The sequence below is a fragment of the Oreochromis niloticus genome, unplaced genomic scaffold, assembly GCF_001858045.2.
Source record: "Oreochromis niloticus isolate F11D_XX unplaced genomic scaffold, O_niloticus_UMD_NMBU tig00007851_pilon, whole genome shotgun sequence".
Classification (NCBI taxonomy): Eukaryota; Metazoa; Chordata; class Actinopteri; order Cichliformes; family Cichlidae; genus Oreochromis; species Oreochromis niloticus.
This window is the reverse complement of record NW_020328805.1, coordinates 251,774-270,287: the sequence shown is the minus strand read 5'-3', so window position 1 is coordinate 270,287 and position 18,514 is coordinate 251,774. Positions and strand designations below refer to the sequence as shown.

General features: G+C 42.4%; 1 protein-coding gene across 1 annotated transcript; it reads right to left on the bottom strand.

Annotated features, from left to right (window-relative positions):
- Positions 1-525: 525 nt before the first annotated feature.
- On the bottom strand, positions 526-9,923 carry LOC109201645 (ribonuclease inhibitor-like). Its single transcript, XM_025904964.1, has 4 exons — positions 9,906-9,923; positions 5,080-5,253; positions 4,670-4,843; positions 526-622 (listed from the first exon to the last, which is right to left on the bottom strand). The coding sequence occupies exons 2-4, from the start codon at positions 5,178-5,180 to the stop codon at positions 538-540; spliced, it is 360 nt and encodes a 119-aa protein (XP_025760749.1). The 5' UTR covers positions 5,181-5,253; positions 9,906-9,923; the 3' UTR covers positions 526-537.
- Positions 9,924-18,514: the final 8,591 nt, after the last annotated feature.

Genomic DNA, 18,514 nt, shown 5'->3' with positions numbered 1-18,514 from the left:
CAGAGAACCCCGGTAGTTGTATTGCGGAGTCCGGTACCTAGCCAGGTTTCTGTGAGGCAGGTCACGCAGCAGTCCCGCATCTCTCGCTGGAATGAGATCCGTGCCCGAAGCTCGCACAGCTTGTTCTCCAGAGACTGCACATTAGCCAGTAATAAACTGGGTAGCGGTGGTCTGTTAGTGCGCCGTCTCAGGCGAACCAGAATGCCAGATCTTCTCCCTCTGCGTCGGTGTTTGCGGCCTCCGCGGGCCCAGAACAAAGGCGTCTCAGGTGAGATGAATGGGGGGGTCTGCAAACGGAGGGTCTGTGTTGCAAAACTTGAACTCCGGAAAGTGATGAGAAAGTCCGTCTTTTATGTCCAGTAAAGTTTGTCAGTTGTACACAAGGAGACATGTGCTACTCGTGAAAAAACAAAGGATAAGTAAAATTAAACTTAAACACAAAAAACAGCTGTTGCTTGGGGGAGCTCGCGACGAGGCTGCCATACTCGGCGCCATCTTGATGGGATGATCATGTGAATGATCAGTTGATGATGATGATCATGTGAATGCCTGCGTGCTGTAGTTCCGCTTGCCACTCCTTCCCAGGATCCTTTGCGGATTTAATGGAATGACGTCACAATCTCTATTAAAAAAAAGCAGATTTAAAAACACTTCATGTCATTTGTGCTCTTCAAACTGACATCGTGCAGTTCATGTTATCACGAACAGAGGGACACAAATCACCATCAGTGAAGAGTTCATGGAGATGTTAGTGACATCAGAGCTGTACGTATTGATTTGATCAATATGGAAGTTTATGTGTCTTTGGATCTGTTTTTATAGGATGACAGAAACATGCTGAATGTCTTTAATATTTGATACACTGAGTACTGTTGAATGTCCACTTATTCAGTCATGATGGAAACATCCCATTTAGAAAGATTAATCAAACATATGGATTCATTTTAATGAGCTCAGACTTGTTGAAAATGCAGAGGAGCTGGTTGTGAACTGAGATTCAGAGAAACACAACATACTAATATTCACTGTGAAGCTTTGAGTGGAAAAAGACAGAAAAACAACAGGTGGATCCTGGAATAATGGGAGCTTCCATCTTTAAATTACTGAAGAGGAAGACGTTTACAAGGAATTATTTAGAACAGTATAAAACATCAAGTTTCTAAGTGAAAGAGACAGACTGAACTATCTGTCAGAGTGTTTCTCTAACAGGAGACACTCTTTACACTCAACTCAGCACAGGGACACTGACGAGCCAGGACAGACTCTAAATCCAGGATAAAGAGTTTCAGTGAATGTGGTGTTGAAGGTGTGGAGGTGGATCAGAGTGTCAGAGGAGACTCTGTAGAAGGACAGAGTGCCAGCAGGACAGTCCACATACACTGCTACTCTGTTAGAGACAGAGGAGGAGGAGGAGGAGATAGATTTTTTTATCTTTTTGTGCCAGACGGAATGAGGACCATTATCAGAGCAGTATAGACTCCAGGACTGATCATTCAGTCCAAACACACACTCAGTGCCGTTTCCTTTCCTTCTGATTCTTCTGTAACTCAATGATATCTCAATCTTTCCTCTCCACTCGACCTCACAGTAACAGCGACCAGTCAGACCATCTCTACACAGCAGTTGAGGACGAACATCAAATCTGTCTGGATGATCAGGATATGACTGAACCTCCTCCACATGTGTCACCTTCTTGTTGTTGTCAGACAGTTGGAGGTTTGTGTGTACTGTGTTTGTGTCAATTGTGAGTTGACCGGAATCTGATGGAAAGAACAAACACAATCAAGCTGCAGTTATTGATCCATCATCTGTTCATTGATTGACCCTTTGATGATGACTCCTGACATCATAGATGTGAATGAGCGATATGATAGTTTGACGATGGATGAATGTGTGCTGCTTTGTTTTTATGAATCACATTAAAACACACTTACACTTCCTCAGTCCTGGTCTTAACCATTGGACTCCAGAAGGCTCCAACCTGAAAGGAGTAGGGGGTCAGACCAGCACAATTTCTTTCAGCATGCACTTTATTATTTCATGTTCAAACTATTAAGGGACTAGTGTATTTCTTCAGCAAACACTCTGATCCTCATGTTAGTCCACTGAATGGTTCTGCTGTCAGCTGACATCACTGAGAGTCACCTGTCAGTCTCCGTCTGTCCTCTGAAAGTCGGAAATTTCATTTCTCATTAAGATTACTTCCAGTCTGAGTTATTGTCACATTACTGACAACTCAATGAGGACAAACTGGGAAGTAAAAGATCATTCATTTTACAATATTTATTCTATTTCATCAAAATAGAAAAAATAAATATTAAACCATGACTGCTTTTGGTTAGCATACAATGTTACACATAATTAAATGAACAACAGCAGCATCTCTGACTGTGATAATAAAATCTGAAAAATGTGAAGAACACAATTTTTTTTTAATATTCAATTGCTATATACAAAGATTCAACTACATACACTCCTCTGTGGTATAAACACTATTGTAGATCAATATATTTATTTACTAGTAATGGCCAAGAAACACATCTCTGTCTCCCTATGTTCACATATTCCAATCAGCACTTCAGGAACTATCTGACGTCTGCATGAACCATGTGATGATACCGCATTCTGAACCTCTCCATTCATTCACACACACAAACGTTATTTTGCTCCCCACAAACTAATTGTCAGCTTTTGCCATATTTATGATTGAAAATGTTCATCTTTGTTTAATGATTGTAACCGCGTGTCATTACTGCCGACGTGAATTATGATTTTACTGAATTTACGTTTATCCTTAGCCAGCAGTTTTAAATTTCCCTCAATGTCGCCTGCTCTGGCCCCTGGAAGACAATTGACAATTGGTTGCCGGTGTCTCTAGCTTCACATGTCTGAGAACAGAAGCACCAATTACCAGAGTTTGACCCCAGGCAGGTGTGTCGCCGAGTGGGGAAAAACGGTTAGACACATGAACAGGTTGGTGGTGTACCTGGGGCTTCTGTTTAAGACTATGCTTCCTCCTCACCATCACCCAGCCAACCTCATTCCCCATTTGCTGGGGTCTGCTGGGGAACAGCTAGCGGGGCCTGCGCTATCTTCGGCTGCACCAGCTACAGGGGCCTGGCTAGCTACGGGTGAATGAAGGGTGCGAAGCCGAGTCTCCAATTTAGTAATCTTGACCTCCAGAGCTTTAAATATGCTACATTTGTTACAAGTATCAATACTGCTAAAGGAGGCCGAGGAGTAACTAAACATCTGACACAATTGATTGGTGAAAGAAAGTTTTATTTTCTGATGAGAATTTTTTTTACCTTATACCTTAACAATAACCACAACCCTCTGTGAATCACTACCTTATCATGGTGGAGGGGTTTTTGTGTCCCAGAGATCCCAGGAGCTGTGTTCTCGGGGGGTTTTCCTGCTGGTAGGGTCTAACATGGCAAATTGGGCCTGGGTGAGGGACCAGAGAAAGAGTGAAGACCCCTTTGAGTAGAACATTGAGGAAACCTTCCCCTTGCCTTGGATAGGGTTACTGGGGCCCTGCCCAGGAGCCAGACCCAGGGAGAGTGCCCAAGGGTGAGTGTCAGTTGGGCACAGCCCAAAAAAGGAACATGGGCCCATGCTCCAGCAGTCCCATTACCTGCAGGAGGAACTGTAGGGGTCGGGTGCATTTTGTGTCAGGCGGCGGCCAGGAGTGGAGGCCCTGGCAAAATGATTCTTGCAGCAAATGAGACATGGAATGTCACCTCTTTGATATGGAAGGAGCCAGAGTAAGTGCATTAGGTTAAGAGTTACGGCTAGATATGATCTGGCACACCTCAACACATCACTTGGGCTCTGGAACCAGTCTCATGAAGAGTTGCTGGACTCTGTCTCGGTCTGGAGTTGCCCTTAGCAAAGGCAGCAAGCTGGGTTGGGTATCCTAGTATGCCCTTGGCTTGCTGATTGTATGTTGGGGTTTCTCCTAGTGCATGAGAGAGTTTGTTCCCCAAGCCTTTGGGTTGGGAAATAGGTTCTGACTGTTATCTGCGCTTATGTGCTGAATGACTGTTCAGAGTACCCAGTCTTCTTTGAGACTCTTTATGGTGCTCCACCTGGAAACTCTATTGACCTACTGGGAAACTTCAGCACTTATGTGGGCAACGACAGTGAGACCTGGAGGAGCATGATTAGGAGGAACTGCCTCCCGGATATGAAACCGAGCAGTGTTTTGTTTTTCGATCTCTGTGCAAACCCCAATTTGACCATAACAAACACCAAGTTTAAACATAAGAGTGTCCAAAGTGCAGGAGGCACCAGGACTCATTTTGGACCAGAACCAGGATTGATTTTGTAATCGTATCACCAGAATTGCGGCCATGATCTGGACTCTTGGGTAAACAGAGGGGCTGAACTGTCAACTGATCACCACCTGGTGGTGAGTTAGATAACGTGATGGGAAGGATGCTGGAGAGACCTGGTGCAACTAAACATATAGTGAGGGTACGCTGGGAATGCCTGGCAGATGCCCCACTCCACAAAATATTCAGCACACACCTCTGACAGAGTTTTAACAGCATTAACAGCATAGATTAACATTAGTATGAGTCAAAGATTTTATCCAGTTTATCCAGTGGCATAATTAATTTTTTATGTTTTAAATGGACATCTTTTGCAAAGATTGAATTCTGACCTTAGAATTCCCAATTTACAGTGTGGGCTTTCCACTCCAGCAGACAGAAGATTCACTCCTGATTCCTTGAGGCCATTATTATTCAGATCCAGCTCTCTCAGGTTTGAGGACGGAGAGCTGAGAATTGAGGACAGAGCTTCACAGCTTCTCTCTGACAGGTTACAGCCACAGAGTCTGAAAAAAATGAACACCCCCCCCCAAAAAAAAATAAAAAATAAAAAAATAATAATACTAGTGTCAAAGTGTATTCATAACAATAACATAACAATCTTGTTTCAGGACTGGCTGGTATTATTATTAATGTGACTTGTACTGAAATACTAAAAACACAAACACATATCGATAAAGTTAGCTTAAGTACCTATAAGTCTATAATTATTATTGGCTATTTTTCACTTGATCTGACTGACCTGAGAATTTCCAGTTTACAGTGTGGACTCTTCACTCCAGCACACAAAATATTCACTCCTGCATCCTGTAGATTGTTATTACTCAGGTCCAGCTCTTGCATACTGGAGGACTGAGAGCTGAGAACTGAGGACAGAGCTTCACAGCTTCTCTCTGAAAGGTTACAGCCACTCAGCCTGAAAAAAGGAAAGAAAATCATATTCATGGTGAAAATGGTGAATATTAAATTGAGCAATTTCTTATCTTTTTTCTTAACTAGCAAAAATAGAACAGCTTAAACTCCTGGATCAAACCATGAAATTATCACATAGTTTCCACAGTTGCTGCCAAAAAGCCACCAAAAGCAGATAGCAGTGTAAACTTTGTCTCAAGGTGGAAAACAGGAGTGATAAAACCCACTGTCAGGCCTGCAGGTATCAGATGTGATGCTCTCCTCTGTCTTATACTGGACAGAAAGTATTTTTTTGAAGTGGCACAAGTAATTTATGTAGCATCTTATTTGATGCAGAACACCTGGTTTTTCAGTAAATAGTTTTATATTGTTGTAAAAAAAACAAAAAGGAAAAAATACTTCTGCTACATTTTTTGCTAAATAGTTGCATATAACTTTGTTTTTTGCAAAATATATGTATAGGTTTTTGAAAATTAGCAACTTATTTTCAATTTAATTCAATTTAATTTATATAGTGCCAAATCACAACAACAGTCGCCTCAAGGCACTTTATATTGTACAGTAGATCCTACAATAATAGATACACAGAAAAACCCAACAATCATATGACCCCCGATGAACAAACTCTTTGGCGACAGTGGGAAGGAAAAACTCCCTTTTAACAGGAAGAAACCTCTGGCAGAACCAGGCTCAGGGAGGGGCGGCTATCTGCTGCGACCAGTTGGGGTAAGAGAAGGAAAAAGGATAAAGAGATGCTGTGGAAGACAGCCAGAGATTAAAAGCAGGTACGATTCAATGCAGAGAGGTCGACTAACATATAGTGAGTGAGAAAGGTGACTGGAAAGGAAAAGCTCAATGCATCATGAGGCTTCCCCAGCAGCCTACATCTATTGCAGCATAACTAAGGAGGGTCACCTAGTCCAGCCCTAACTATATGCCTTAGTGAAAAGGAAAGTTTTAAGCCTAATCTTAAAAGTAGAGATAGTGTCTGTCTCCCGAATCCAAACTGGAAGCTGGTTCCACAGAAGAACTAGTTTATCAGCGTCACTCTGAGACAGGATACTTCTAATTTTAGAGATGTTGCACAAATGGAAGAAAGCAGTCTTACATATTTGTTTAATATGTGCATTGAAGGACATGACTTCAAGGCTCCTCACAGCATTACTAGAGGCCAAGGTAATAGTGATGTGTCGGTCGCGAACGAAATGGCTCTTAGAGCCGGATCTTTGACGTGAACGACGCGAGCCGGCTCCTTATTGGGAGCCATGGGTTTTTTTTTTTCTTTCTCTCACCCTCTCTCTCGCACTTTTTTCCGCTTCACTCCACATGCGAGCCTTGTGCGTTGCGCTGGGAAGAGGGGGGGAGGGGCGGTAGTTACACTCGCAGTAGCACAGGAACAGAGCGGGAGGGAGAGAGACAGAAAGAGAGCCAGGGGCAACAACGTCACATTAGAAAGGTATAGTAATCATCCACAACTATTTTCAATTGCAGATGATAAAGGATTCAGAAAGTTTATTCATGCAGGCCCATATGACAGAGAATATGCATCTTCTTTTTGTTTTCATATTTTAATTTATATTTAATTGTGTTGTGGTTTTCAGTGTTTTGTGTTGTTTCACTTTACATTTGTTTAAAAGGAAAAAGCTGAAAATTTAAATAGTTAAAAGTTGAAATGTGAATAGTTGGTTTTGTATTATATGATTTATTTATTACATTTTATGTGGAGTGAACAAATAAAAGTATATTTACGGTGGGCCCTAGAGACAAAGCACGTACAAACTTCAAAATACGTATGAACTCCATAGCATGTACAAACTCCGAAGCACGTAAAAACCCCGAAGCACGTAAAAACTCCAAAACACAACAGAAGTGCTCCAGGATGCTAGGTGCAGTGTTGAGCTTTTGTTACCCATTGGCAAGTACCAATGTCCGGGTTTGGTGTGTGGTAGCAACAGGTAAATGAAAATTTTTTAAAAATTATTTGAATATATATGAGTGCTTGTGTATAAATACACAAACAATACACATATGCTGGAGTTTGTACCTGCTTTGTCTCAAGGGGCCAACGCATATATTTATATATAAACATATATAAATAAAACCACTTTTTTACATTAGTAATTCCTTTTGTGCATAATTTTATATTATTGTTAATAATAAATTAATTAAAGCAACAAAACAACCCGAAGAGCTGGTTCAGAGCCGAAAGAGCCGGCTCTTTTTAGTGAGCCGAGCCGAAAGAGCCGGTTCTCTAAAAAGAGCCGGAAATCCCATCACTACAAGGTAATGCCATCCAGAGTAAGAATCTGGTTAGATACCATATTTTTAAGATTTTGAGGGCCGATATAGATAGAGATAGATAGAGCTGCGTGTCATCTGCATAGCAGGGAAAATTTATACTACTTCTTCTGATGATACTGCCTAAGCGAAGCATTTATAACGTAAACAGAATTGGTCATAGCACTGAACCCTGTGGAACACCATAATTGACCTTAGTGTGTGAAGATGACTCTCCACTGACATGAAGAAATTGGAGCCAATTAGATAGATATGATATAAACCACTGCAGTGCAGTACCTGTAATACCTACAGCATGTTCTAATTGCTCTGATGAATATTAAGGTCGACAGTATCGAACACTGCACTGAGGTCTAGCAGGACAAGCACAGAGATGAGTCCACTGTCAGAGGCCATAAGAAGATCATTTGTAACCTTCACTAAAGCTGTTTCTGTGCTGTGATGAGCTCTGAAACCTGACTGAAACTCTTCAAATAAGCCATTCCTCTGCAGATGATCTGTTAGCTGTTTGACAACTACTCCTTCAAGGATTTTTTAAATGAAAGGAAGGTTGGAGATTGGCCTATAATTAGCTAAGACTGCTGGGTCTAAAGATGGCTTTTTAAGTAAAGGTTTAACTACAGCCAGCTTGAAGGCCTGTGGTACATAGCCGATTATTAGAGATAGGTTGGTCATATTTAAGATTGAAGCATTAATTAATGGCAGGACTTCATTGAACATTTTTGTAATTATTGAAGTTAACTCGGAAAGATCTATTGGAGAAAAAGAGTCTAAATGAATGATAACAATTTTATTTGTTTAGAAGTTCAAGAATTAACTACTAGTTAATGCTTAAGGAATGGTTGGCTCAACAGTTATCTGACTTTTTGTCAGCCTGGCTACAGTGCTGAAGAGAAACCTAGGGTTGTTCTTATTTTCTTCAACCAGTGATGAATAGTAAGATGTTCTGGCTTTGCAGAGGGCTTTCTTATAAAGCAACAAACTATTTCTCCAATCTAAATGGTGATCTTTCAATTTCATCTCCAGCTTATGAGTTATCTACTTTAGGCTACGCGTTTGAGAATTATACCACGGAGTCAGGTACTTCTAGTTTGAGGCCTTATCTTTTACAGCAGCTACAGTATCAAGAGTCATGCGTAATTAGGAGGTACAATTATTAACAAGATTATACACCTCTGTTGGAGTAGTGTTCAGGTAACTCTGCTCTGCTCTGTGTTGGTACAGGGCATTGAGGATGATAACAGAGTGTGGATTATATTTTCAAACATATTACACATAATACATTATATTCTTAGTTACACCGCTTTCAGAAAGACATCTACTGTGATAAAGTCTACTCTCCACTGCAGTGTAATCAATTACTGTAAATGTTACTAGGAAATGATCAGAATGATCAGGCAGGAGAGACCAAGTTTCCTCCAGAAGGTTTGCCAAATATCTATGAAGCCCACATTGTTTTTTGGATACCACTCAGACAGCCAGCAATTTAAGGAGAACATGTGGCTAAACATTTCGATCCTGGTCTGATTGGGGATGACCAGAAAAAACTACAGAGTCCAACATTGTTTTGGCAAAGTTACACACCAATTCAATATTGATTTTAGTGAGCTCTGATTGGCGTAGTCATAATACCAAAAAGTGGATTCTGTTCTTCTAGTTGCAGTGTTTTTCAATTCGAAAAATATCTTTTAAATCATCCAAGTGACTTTTTAAGTCTCAGCTGACTAAAGGGTTCCCCAACCTTATGAACAGTACATTTGGATTATGACTGAAACTAGCACCACTATGGATGAAACGGGGGAATTAATTGACTAATACAAATATGTATACATATAGAGCTTGGAATTAAGTGTTGGCATAATGTTTTATATCTTTTTTTTAGCTGATCAATCATTTTAAATGCACATTTATTAAATACCTAGATGAAGACAACATATCTCGGAATTTAATTTAGGTTTAATTATGTGTTCCATCTTTGTACATTTAACTTTGCAAGAAAAAAGTAGAAAGATTTTTGAACTTTGTACGTAGTGAACTTTGTAAGTTGTGAAATTATCACTGGCAAAAACTGGAGAAAGAGCTTTTGGAAGGATCGAAGAGAAATTATATGTGAGTTATTGCATAAACATGTGTTGATCACCCTAAATCTTAAAAGTTTCCATAAGAAGTTAATCCAAGTTTAATTATCTCAGGATTTAAAATGGATTTAAAACTGTGATGGCTGAAATAGATTAATAATTAATCAGTTAATATTGCCTGTTATTACTAGTACTACTGTTTATTATTATTATTATTATTATTATTATTATTATTATTATTATTATTTTAAAAGTAACGACACAAGTAAATATTACTTACAGAGCTTTGTTTGAGGCTTTGACCACTGGCAGCAGCCTCAGAAGAGCCTCCTCTGAAGCAGAGTATTTTTTCAGGTCAAACACATCCAGATCTTTTTCTGATGACAGTAAGATGAAGACCAGAGCTGACCACTGAGCAGGAGACAGTTTATCTGTGGAAAGACTTTCCAACCTCAGGGACTGTTGGATCTCCTCCACTAGAGAATGATCATTCAGTTCATTCAGACAGTGAAACAGATTGATGCTTTTCTCTGCAGACATATTCTCATTAAGCTTTGTCTTGAGGTACTGGACAGTTTCCTGATTGGTCTGCGAGTTACTTCCTGTCTGTGTTAGCAGGCCTTTTAAGAGTGTCTGATTGGTCTCCAGTGAAAGACCCAGGAGGAAGCGGAGGAACAAGTCCAGGTGTCCATTTGGACTCTGTAAGGCCTTGTTCACAGCACTTTGATGGAGAGACTCTAGGTTTGGTATACCAATTAATCTAAACCACCAGGAGGTTGTCTGTTGTTCTTCCAGCAGATTGAGTCCAGAGTTGATGAAGGTCAGATGGACATGAAGAGCAGCCAGAAACTCCTGAACACTCAGATGGATGAAGCAGAACACCTTGTCCTGGTACAGTCCTCTCTCCTCTTTAAAGATCTGTGTGAACACTCCTGAGTACACTGAGGCTGCTCTGATATCGATGCCACACTCTGTCAGGTCTGATTCATAGAAGATCAGGTTTCCTTTCTGCAGCTGATCAAAAGCCAGTTTTCCCAGAGACTCAATCATCTTCCTGCTCTCTGGACTCCAGTGTGGATCTGTCTCAGCTCCTCCATCATACTTGACCTTCTTCACTTTGGCCTGAACCACCAGGAAGTGGATGTACATCTCAGTCAGGGTCTTGGGCAGCTGTCCTCCCTCTCTGGTTTCCAGCACATCCTCCAGAACTGTAGCAGTGATCCAGCAGAAGACTGGGATGTGGCACATGATGTGGAGGCTTCGTGATGTCTTGATGTGGGAGATGATCCTGCTGGACTGCTCCTCATCTCTGAATCTCTTCTTCAAATACTCATCCTTCTGTGGGTCAGTGAACCCTCTGACCTCTGTCACCATGCCAACACAGTCAGCAGGGATCTGATTGGCTGCTGCAGGTCGTGTGGTTATCCAGACGCGAGCAGAGGGAAGCAGTTTCCCCCTGATGAGGTTTATCAGCAGCACATCCACTGAGGTGGACTTTCTAGGGTCAGTTAGGATTGTAGTTTTGTGGAAGTCCAGAGGAAGTCGACACTCATCCAGACCATCAAAGATGAACACAACCTGGAAGTCTTCAAAGCTGCAGATTCCTGCTTCTTTGGTTTCAGTAAAGAAGTGATGAACAAGTTCCACCAAGCTGAACTTTTCCTCTTTCAGCACATTCAGCTCTCTGAAAGTGAATGGAAATATGAACTGGATGTCCTGGTTGGCTTTGTCTTCAGCCCAGTCCAGGGTGTATTTCTGTGTTAAGACTGTTTTCCCAATGCCAGCCACTCCCTTTGTCAGCACTATTCTGATTGGTTTATCTCTTCCAGGCGAGGCTTTAAAGATGTCTTCTTGTCTGATGGTTGTTTCTGGTCTGTCTGGTTTCCTGGATGCTGTTTCAATCTGTCTGACCTCATGTTCATCATTGACCTCTGCAGTCCCTCCCTCTGTGATGTAGAGCTCTGTGTAGATCTGATTCAGAAGGGTTGGGTTTCCTGCTTTAGCGATGCCCTCAAACACACACTGGAACTTCTTCTTCAGTGCAGATTTAAGGTTACAATAACAAACTCCAGCAACGTGTTCTGAATGAAGAAAGATTATCAAAAAAAATGTTATAAAGTCAATATGAGAACATTTTTTAATATATGCTGGTCTGTTTTTTGAGGCATTTGTATAAATGTTTCATTCATCGAGCAGATTAAATTTTAACAGAAGTCCTCTTACTGCTCTGCAGATGGTCAGCCAGCTCCTCCTGCTTCATTCTCCTGAGGAAGTCCAGCATGATCTTCACAAATGCCTCTCTGCTGCTCTTCCTCTGCTCATCATCCTCCCTCTGACTCTCTAAGCAGTCTGGGTAATCTGGACTCAGAACCTTCTGGATCTTCTTCAGCTCATTCTTCACAAAAGTGATGATGTTGTCCTCCAGCAGCTGGAAGAGAATACTTTATGAATGAGCCAATCAGACTGAAATCATGGAGCCAAACATCAGATCCATGTTGGACACACTGACAATCCACTGGTCTAAAAAGAGCAGCATGGAGATAACTGTGACAGAATAGATGTAAAAGTAGGTGTTGTACATGTACAGACCATAAATATGGAGTCCAACTGTGTTTGATGCTGCTGGGCAGACTGACCACTGGGAACCTCTGAGCTCTGCTGGTCCACTCTGTGGAGGAATCATGAAGAATTAGATCAAGCACAGGATAAAGATCCAATAGTTTTTGTTCAAATAACTTTATCTGAATCAACTTTGTCAAGTTTTAAACTCTCAGATTGTGAAAATATCAGGCATTTTTATTCTGTTGTCCTTGAATGTTGTTTCCCTGGTGATGTAAGGGATGATGCTGGTCTTAGACTCAATTTATTTCAAAAATGTAAATGTATAAATAAGGGTAAAAGAAGTCCCATCAAAGAGATGTAATGTAACACAGGCTAAAACAGTTAAAAGAGTTCATGACTTTGTTCAACCGGATAACAATCCTTAATGTGACTACAACCTGTGTAAAATTCAATCTGTGATCTAGTTGTCGAGCCTGTATGGTGTTATTTTTGTGCCACTATTCTGAGCGCACGTAAAAAATAAACATTTGAGCGCAGGTTAAAAAAAAAAAAACAGTTTGCGGGTGCAAGTGTTAAATTTTGAGGAGAAATTTATTTTGAGCGAAGAAAAGCTAAATTTGAGTGACCAAAACTCATTCCTGCGTGCAAAAAAATGTATTTCAGTGTTTGCTATTATCCATACACACACACAATAGCAATACCTCTCGCTCAGTTTTTGCATTTGCGCTCGCTCGCAATGTGTTGCTTGCGCTCTCAACATTTCTGCCCATGCGCACTCAACTCTTTCTGGACACCGTTATATTTGTGCCGCAAAACCAACCAATCACAGACTTGGAAGCAAAAAAATCTGATTGGCTGTTTTCGTCTCCAATCAGCTCGAAATGACGAAATACAATATCCCAGAATCAATTTCGTCCAAAACTCAAACGAGGCAGTGGCGGAGGAACACAGAGTGGCGGCGTTTGAAATATTAGTCTTTCTGGGTCACAAAATAAACTTTTAAGATATTTTCATCCGAGAATGGTGTTGTGTAAACTTCAAATATCAGCCACACCATAATGAGCAACTTTACCATATAAGGAATGTTGGTATCGAAACTGTGTGACGTATGAGTATGGGGGTGCCTACTGGGGTCAGCGGGGGAGCTGGCCCAGGGAGGGTTACTTGCCCCTCCCTTCCTTCCCTCCCCATCTCCAGCTGCCTCCCTCTTCCCGCTCCATCACAATCACCCACACATGCAGGGCCTTGGGGTAGGGGTGTGTCACCAGGGTGCAGGGGAGGCATCCCCCCCCTCTGTCCCCTTCTGGCTGCCTCTGCCTCAATTTTATCCCACACCTTAGACATTCACATTACTCACACTCTCATTACACATACATATAGGATCTTGGGGGTGGGCACGCCACACAGAATCCAAATTACCATCAGGGTGTACACCTCACCCCTGGCGTCGTTGCCCACCTCTCAATTTTAAATACACGTAGACATTGAGGGCTAGCAGGAGGGGCTATGCGCTTACCTGCTGCTCTGGCAGGTAGCTCCATGCCCTCCTGGGTTTTAAATGCACCTTAGAAACACACATACATCAACACTACATATGAGCGGGTGGAGGGAGGTTTGGAGTCTTCACACACCCCCGTTCTCTGCGGCCTGCTGGAGCGGGGGGGCTGGGAGGAGGAGCTGGCCGTCCGACTGGGGTCTGGAATGTGGGGCCTCCCTGCTGCTACGGAGTCGGGGCGGTCTGCTTCTCCCCACCGCAGGGAAAAGGGTAACACCACCTGGGTCTGGGCGCAGTTTCCCCCTCCAGGGGCAAGGGTACCCAGACCCGGTTCTTAGAGTGCGCTTGGGGAGAGTGATTGTGTGTACAGCGTCTCTTTATGTCTGTCTCCACGTTGGTTGAGTGTGGAATAATTGCTTATGAGAGCATGAGGGTGGGAATGGATGTTTGTATCTGTGTGTGCCTGTATGTCTGTGTCTATATGTCAGGTTGGGTATCAGACGCCACCTCTCTGGGGACATCTCAGGCCCTCCAAGGTCTGGAGGCCTATCTCCCCCTACCACTTCCCCTGCCGGTGGCGGACGCCCTCAGACATCGGTGCGTTGGTGGTTCTGTGTGTCCGGGGGTGGGCGCCCAGGTACCCACCGGCTCACTCCTTGGCGGCTGCTTATCGGGGCCTGGAGCCTGGGGCTCGCTCGGGCCACTTCGGAGGCGGGGTGCCCTCGGCCTCTCGGCCCGGAGCTCGGTCACTCAGGCACAGCTGGCTGCCGGCGGAGCTCACGGGCACGTCACTGCAACCCCCCCTGGCTTCTGCTCCGCGGCTGCTGAGTGACCCCTCATCTGGGACTCTCCTCAGCTCTTTCTGGGATAGTGGCGCGGCTGCCCCTCTGTTGGTCTTCCTTGGTCTCTTGTGTTCTGGGGGCCTCTGGATGTCTAGAGTTTTGATCTCCTCCATACCTGCGTCATGTCCTGGAGGACGGGGCAGTGGCCCCCCACACCCTCTAGCAGATCATTACATGAAGGAACCTTTAAAAAAAAAAAACAAGCGCGTCCATGCTCACAGGTGTACACACAGGTGATCACACACACAAACTACACCCTTTTTGGCTCCTACCTCAAAGCACACTGTGCGCTGTCGATCTTACGTGCTGCACAATAATGTTTAATATTTAGTATTTACTGTCATATTCCCATAGATCATTGTGATGATGTTTATTACTCTCGTTTTCTTCTGCTTGCTTTCTTCTTTCTTTCTCAACAGGTGATCCAGGTGATCGATATATGTATTTTTTGTCTGCTTATTCTGTTGGTTTTTGGTTTTTTGCCCTTTTTCCCCGTCCCTCTTCCCCGCTGTTTTTCTTTCCCTCTTTCTTTCTCCCCTTTCCTTCCCCCAGTCAAGTCTGTCCCGTATTCAGCAAGTGAAAATAAAATAAACAATAAAAGGTGAATCAAATGGACCATTACGGCAAGGCTGGGATGGTCAATTTGGTAAAGTAAATCCGTTGGGCATCTTTCTTCACCTTTAGACAATAATTCTGATGGCAAAAGAACCAAACGGGACAGGTTAAAAAAAAAAAAAAGAAAAAAAGAAACTGTTTGACGTGTAAAGTACCAAAATAACACCTATATGAGACACAGTTTATTATTCTAATGTTAGAGATTCTGCAACTGGCGTTTGGGCTGTGCAGGGGTCTCTCTCTTCCGGAAGATGATTGAATAAAAAGAAATATAAATGTTTTAACACACTATGAGTCAGTTTTCTCTGTTCTATCATGAGGACAAAAGAATCTTAATACATGACAGGGATTGAACACTGAATTAAAGATTTTAAACTATGATTATGGCCATTAGGCTCAATTTCAGAAAAAAGCCGCTTTAGCCATTTTAGCAGCATTTTGAAACTTCAGGCGGCTGGTACATAAGATATCAAAGGATACCTAGAGCTTATCTTTTTTCCACCTCCTCTCAGCTCGCGACACACACGTGTGAAGTAATTTAACCAGATCTGGGAATGGGTTCTAGGACATTTCAATTTAATAGATGCTTCAACATCAAGGATAGACGAGCATGTGGATAGCAAAGTAAAGTAATCAACTGCATGACATATGGGAGAATCAATAATAGTGGGTTCAGAATTAAGGAAGGCCACAGAAAAATTAGCCACAATTTCAGAATTAATTATGCGCATAGGGCATCGGAGGCCCTCAGGGTGCAGGTCTGTATTACATAAATCAACATAAAAAATGACTAGTAAGTCGTTCTTAATACAAATGTCCAGGCCATATGAAAAAGGGTATGGCCTTTCAAGTGGGTTGGTTCATTTACCCACTGAACAAGGTTAAGAGAGTCAGTTGGAGCAAGAAAGTCTTTGGCTAGTGGATCATCCTCACAACGGATATGAATATTAAAATCACAGTCATATTTAAAAAGAACAGATCCTAATAGATCAGCAAAGTCATGAATAAAAGCCTTGTTCTATTTTGGCAGTCGGCAACTTCAATGCCAGGGTAGGTAGGGGAGGGGAGGTGTTTTATGTTTACTACCTCTGCCTTTAAGCCTACGTGAAGGCACAGTCTGGGGGGGAGAAGCTCCAAGAAGGAGAATGACACACCAGGGTGAATCCAAGTCTCTGTCAGGAACAAAACGTCCAGTGCCGAAACAAGGAAAAGTAATTTAAAACAAAAGTCTTATTCACCAGCGACCTTACATTTAGTAGAGCCATCCGTGTCATGGGCGCCATGTCTGTGCTCGTAGGTGTGCTGTGATGCACACCTCCTCTGGAAGACGTTATCCAGGTCTGAATAGGCAGGCATGCCACTGGGAGGACTGGGTAGAATTGCTGCCCGACGGAGCAGATCCACCGACGGCTGACAAGAAGGTCATCACAGGAGGAGGGGAGAGGATGTAGAATATCCATGTTAGCATGCGGATTAGCCATAGTCTGCATGATAAGGTGGGGCCAGGTTTCACAATGAGCTCACCCGAAACCCTGGCTGATGGGACCCACACCCATTTTCACACCTTGGCTCAGGCGATTAGAGGATCATCAGGGGGTCCTTTTGTCCCTCTTTGGGGGGATACTCCCACTAGGTTTAAATCTGGGACTCCCCACCATTTGACCTTAGAACTGAAGAAGCTTCTCGGAACTTTGGATGATATCGAGATGGTGGTGGATCTCCAAACCGGATTCAAGTTGCGAATGGCCGATGCTGCCTTTCCAAGCTTGTCCTAGCCACGGTCTGGTGTTATCACACTACCCAGATTGGTAAACTGATCGACTTCGTCAAGCGGGCGGTGGCCAACGAGTACCGGAGTATTCGCTCTGGTATAACCGATCAGCATGACTTTGCTTCTTGCAGCGCTGATCTGCAGTCCCATCTTTGACGCTTCATTATCCAGTATGGCGGTCAAATTGCAAATGGAGAGTTGAGTAGATCCGAGCAGCGCAATGTTGTCCATGAACACATCACATCACTATAAGACTGGACTCTCACACACATCACATTAACACACGCACCACCACACATTTCCTATAATTTATAATCTTTATAATCTCTTTCTGCTATTTGCACATTTTTTACTGTAAATTTCTAAGTTAATTTGTAAATTTTGTAGTAACCTGTAAATTGTAAATACTGTAAAACTTTTTTCTGTCATTTAATGGTCGGGCATTGTACAGCTACAAGCATTTCACCCCTATGTCATACTGTGTATGGTTGTGTGTGTGTGACAAATAAAATTTGAATTTGACTTTGAATTTGAAATTAAGATCTGCAATTCGTCGTCCGTCGTTTCCTTGGACTCTGTGCTCACCGTCCCGCATGGCACGCTGCATGATGAAAGAGGAATGCCGAAATAACGCAGCCTTGTCAGACTCCAGTCTTGATCTCGAATGAGCGTCATTGTGAAAATGCTGAAGAAGGGGGATCTAGCTGATTGTAACAACTGGCGTGGGATAACTCTCCTTTCCATTCGAGGAAAGGTCCTCTGCTCTGTGCTACTCTGACGTCTTCGCTCGACGGTCGATCAGCTGCTGCGGGAAGAACAAGCCGGGTACTGGAATGGACGGAACGTTATTAACGGTGTGGAAGGCATCTTTGGGTATCGTCAACATAGGCGCCGGTTGATTGGGTACATTTAAGTTTAATGATCCAAGTTTGTTTATTGATTTACAAGTTATTTTTCATTTAAACTTTAACATTTAATTTAATCTGTAACTTAAAGGAAAGGAGAGAAAACTGCCTTGAGGTATATTGTCCTAGAACTAACAGAGACTGTACATCATTGTTAAGATGTTTAATACTTTTCTGTGTATGTATGTTTATATTTCTGAATCATTCGCAATGAAGCTGCTGAAAGAGAAGCACCATGTCGGAGCGTCATCATTGACTTATCCCCTTTTCACAGTGTATCACGTACAGCAGAGGCAGAGCCAGACATCTTATACACCCAGGGCTTAGCCCTAAAAAATATGTATCACATGGATACATGTTCTAATGAGTTTTGGCAAACAACCATTTGACTCTCTGTTCCTCTCTCTCCCTCTTTGTGCTAACAATCAAACACCAACATAATCAAATATAGACTTGAAGCCAGATGTTTACATACTAATATACAAATAAAAACACAAACACATTTTTAATTGTAAAACATTAAATCAGAATAAATGTTTATTTTTTTTTAGCTTGATAGACATAACATATGTGTTAAATTTAAGAGTAAAGAGAGAAATTGTATGTATTTCTTAATTGCAAATGGAACCAAAATTATATTAAGAATTGAGCCACACTTATGGAGGTCCACAATTCTTTTTCTGGTGTCCATTCAGTCCA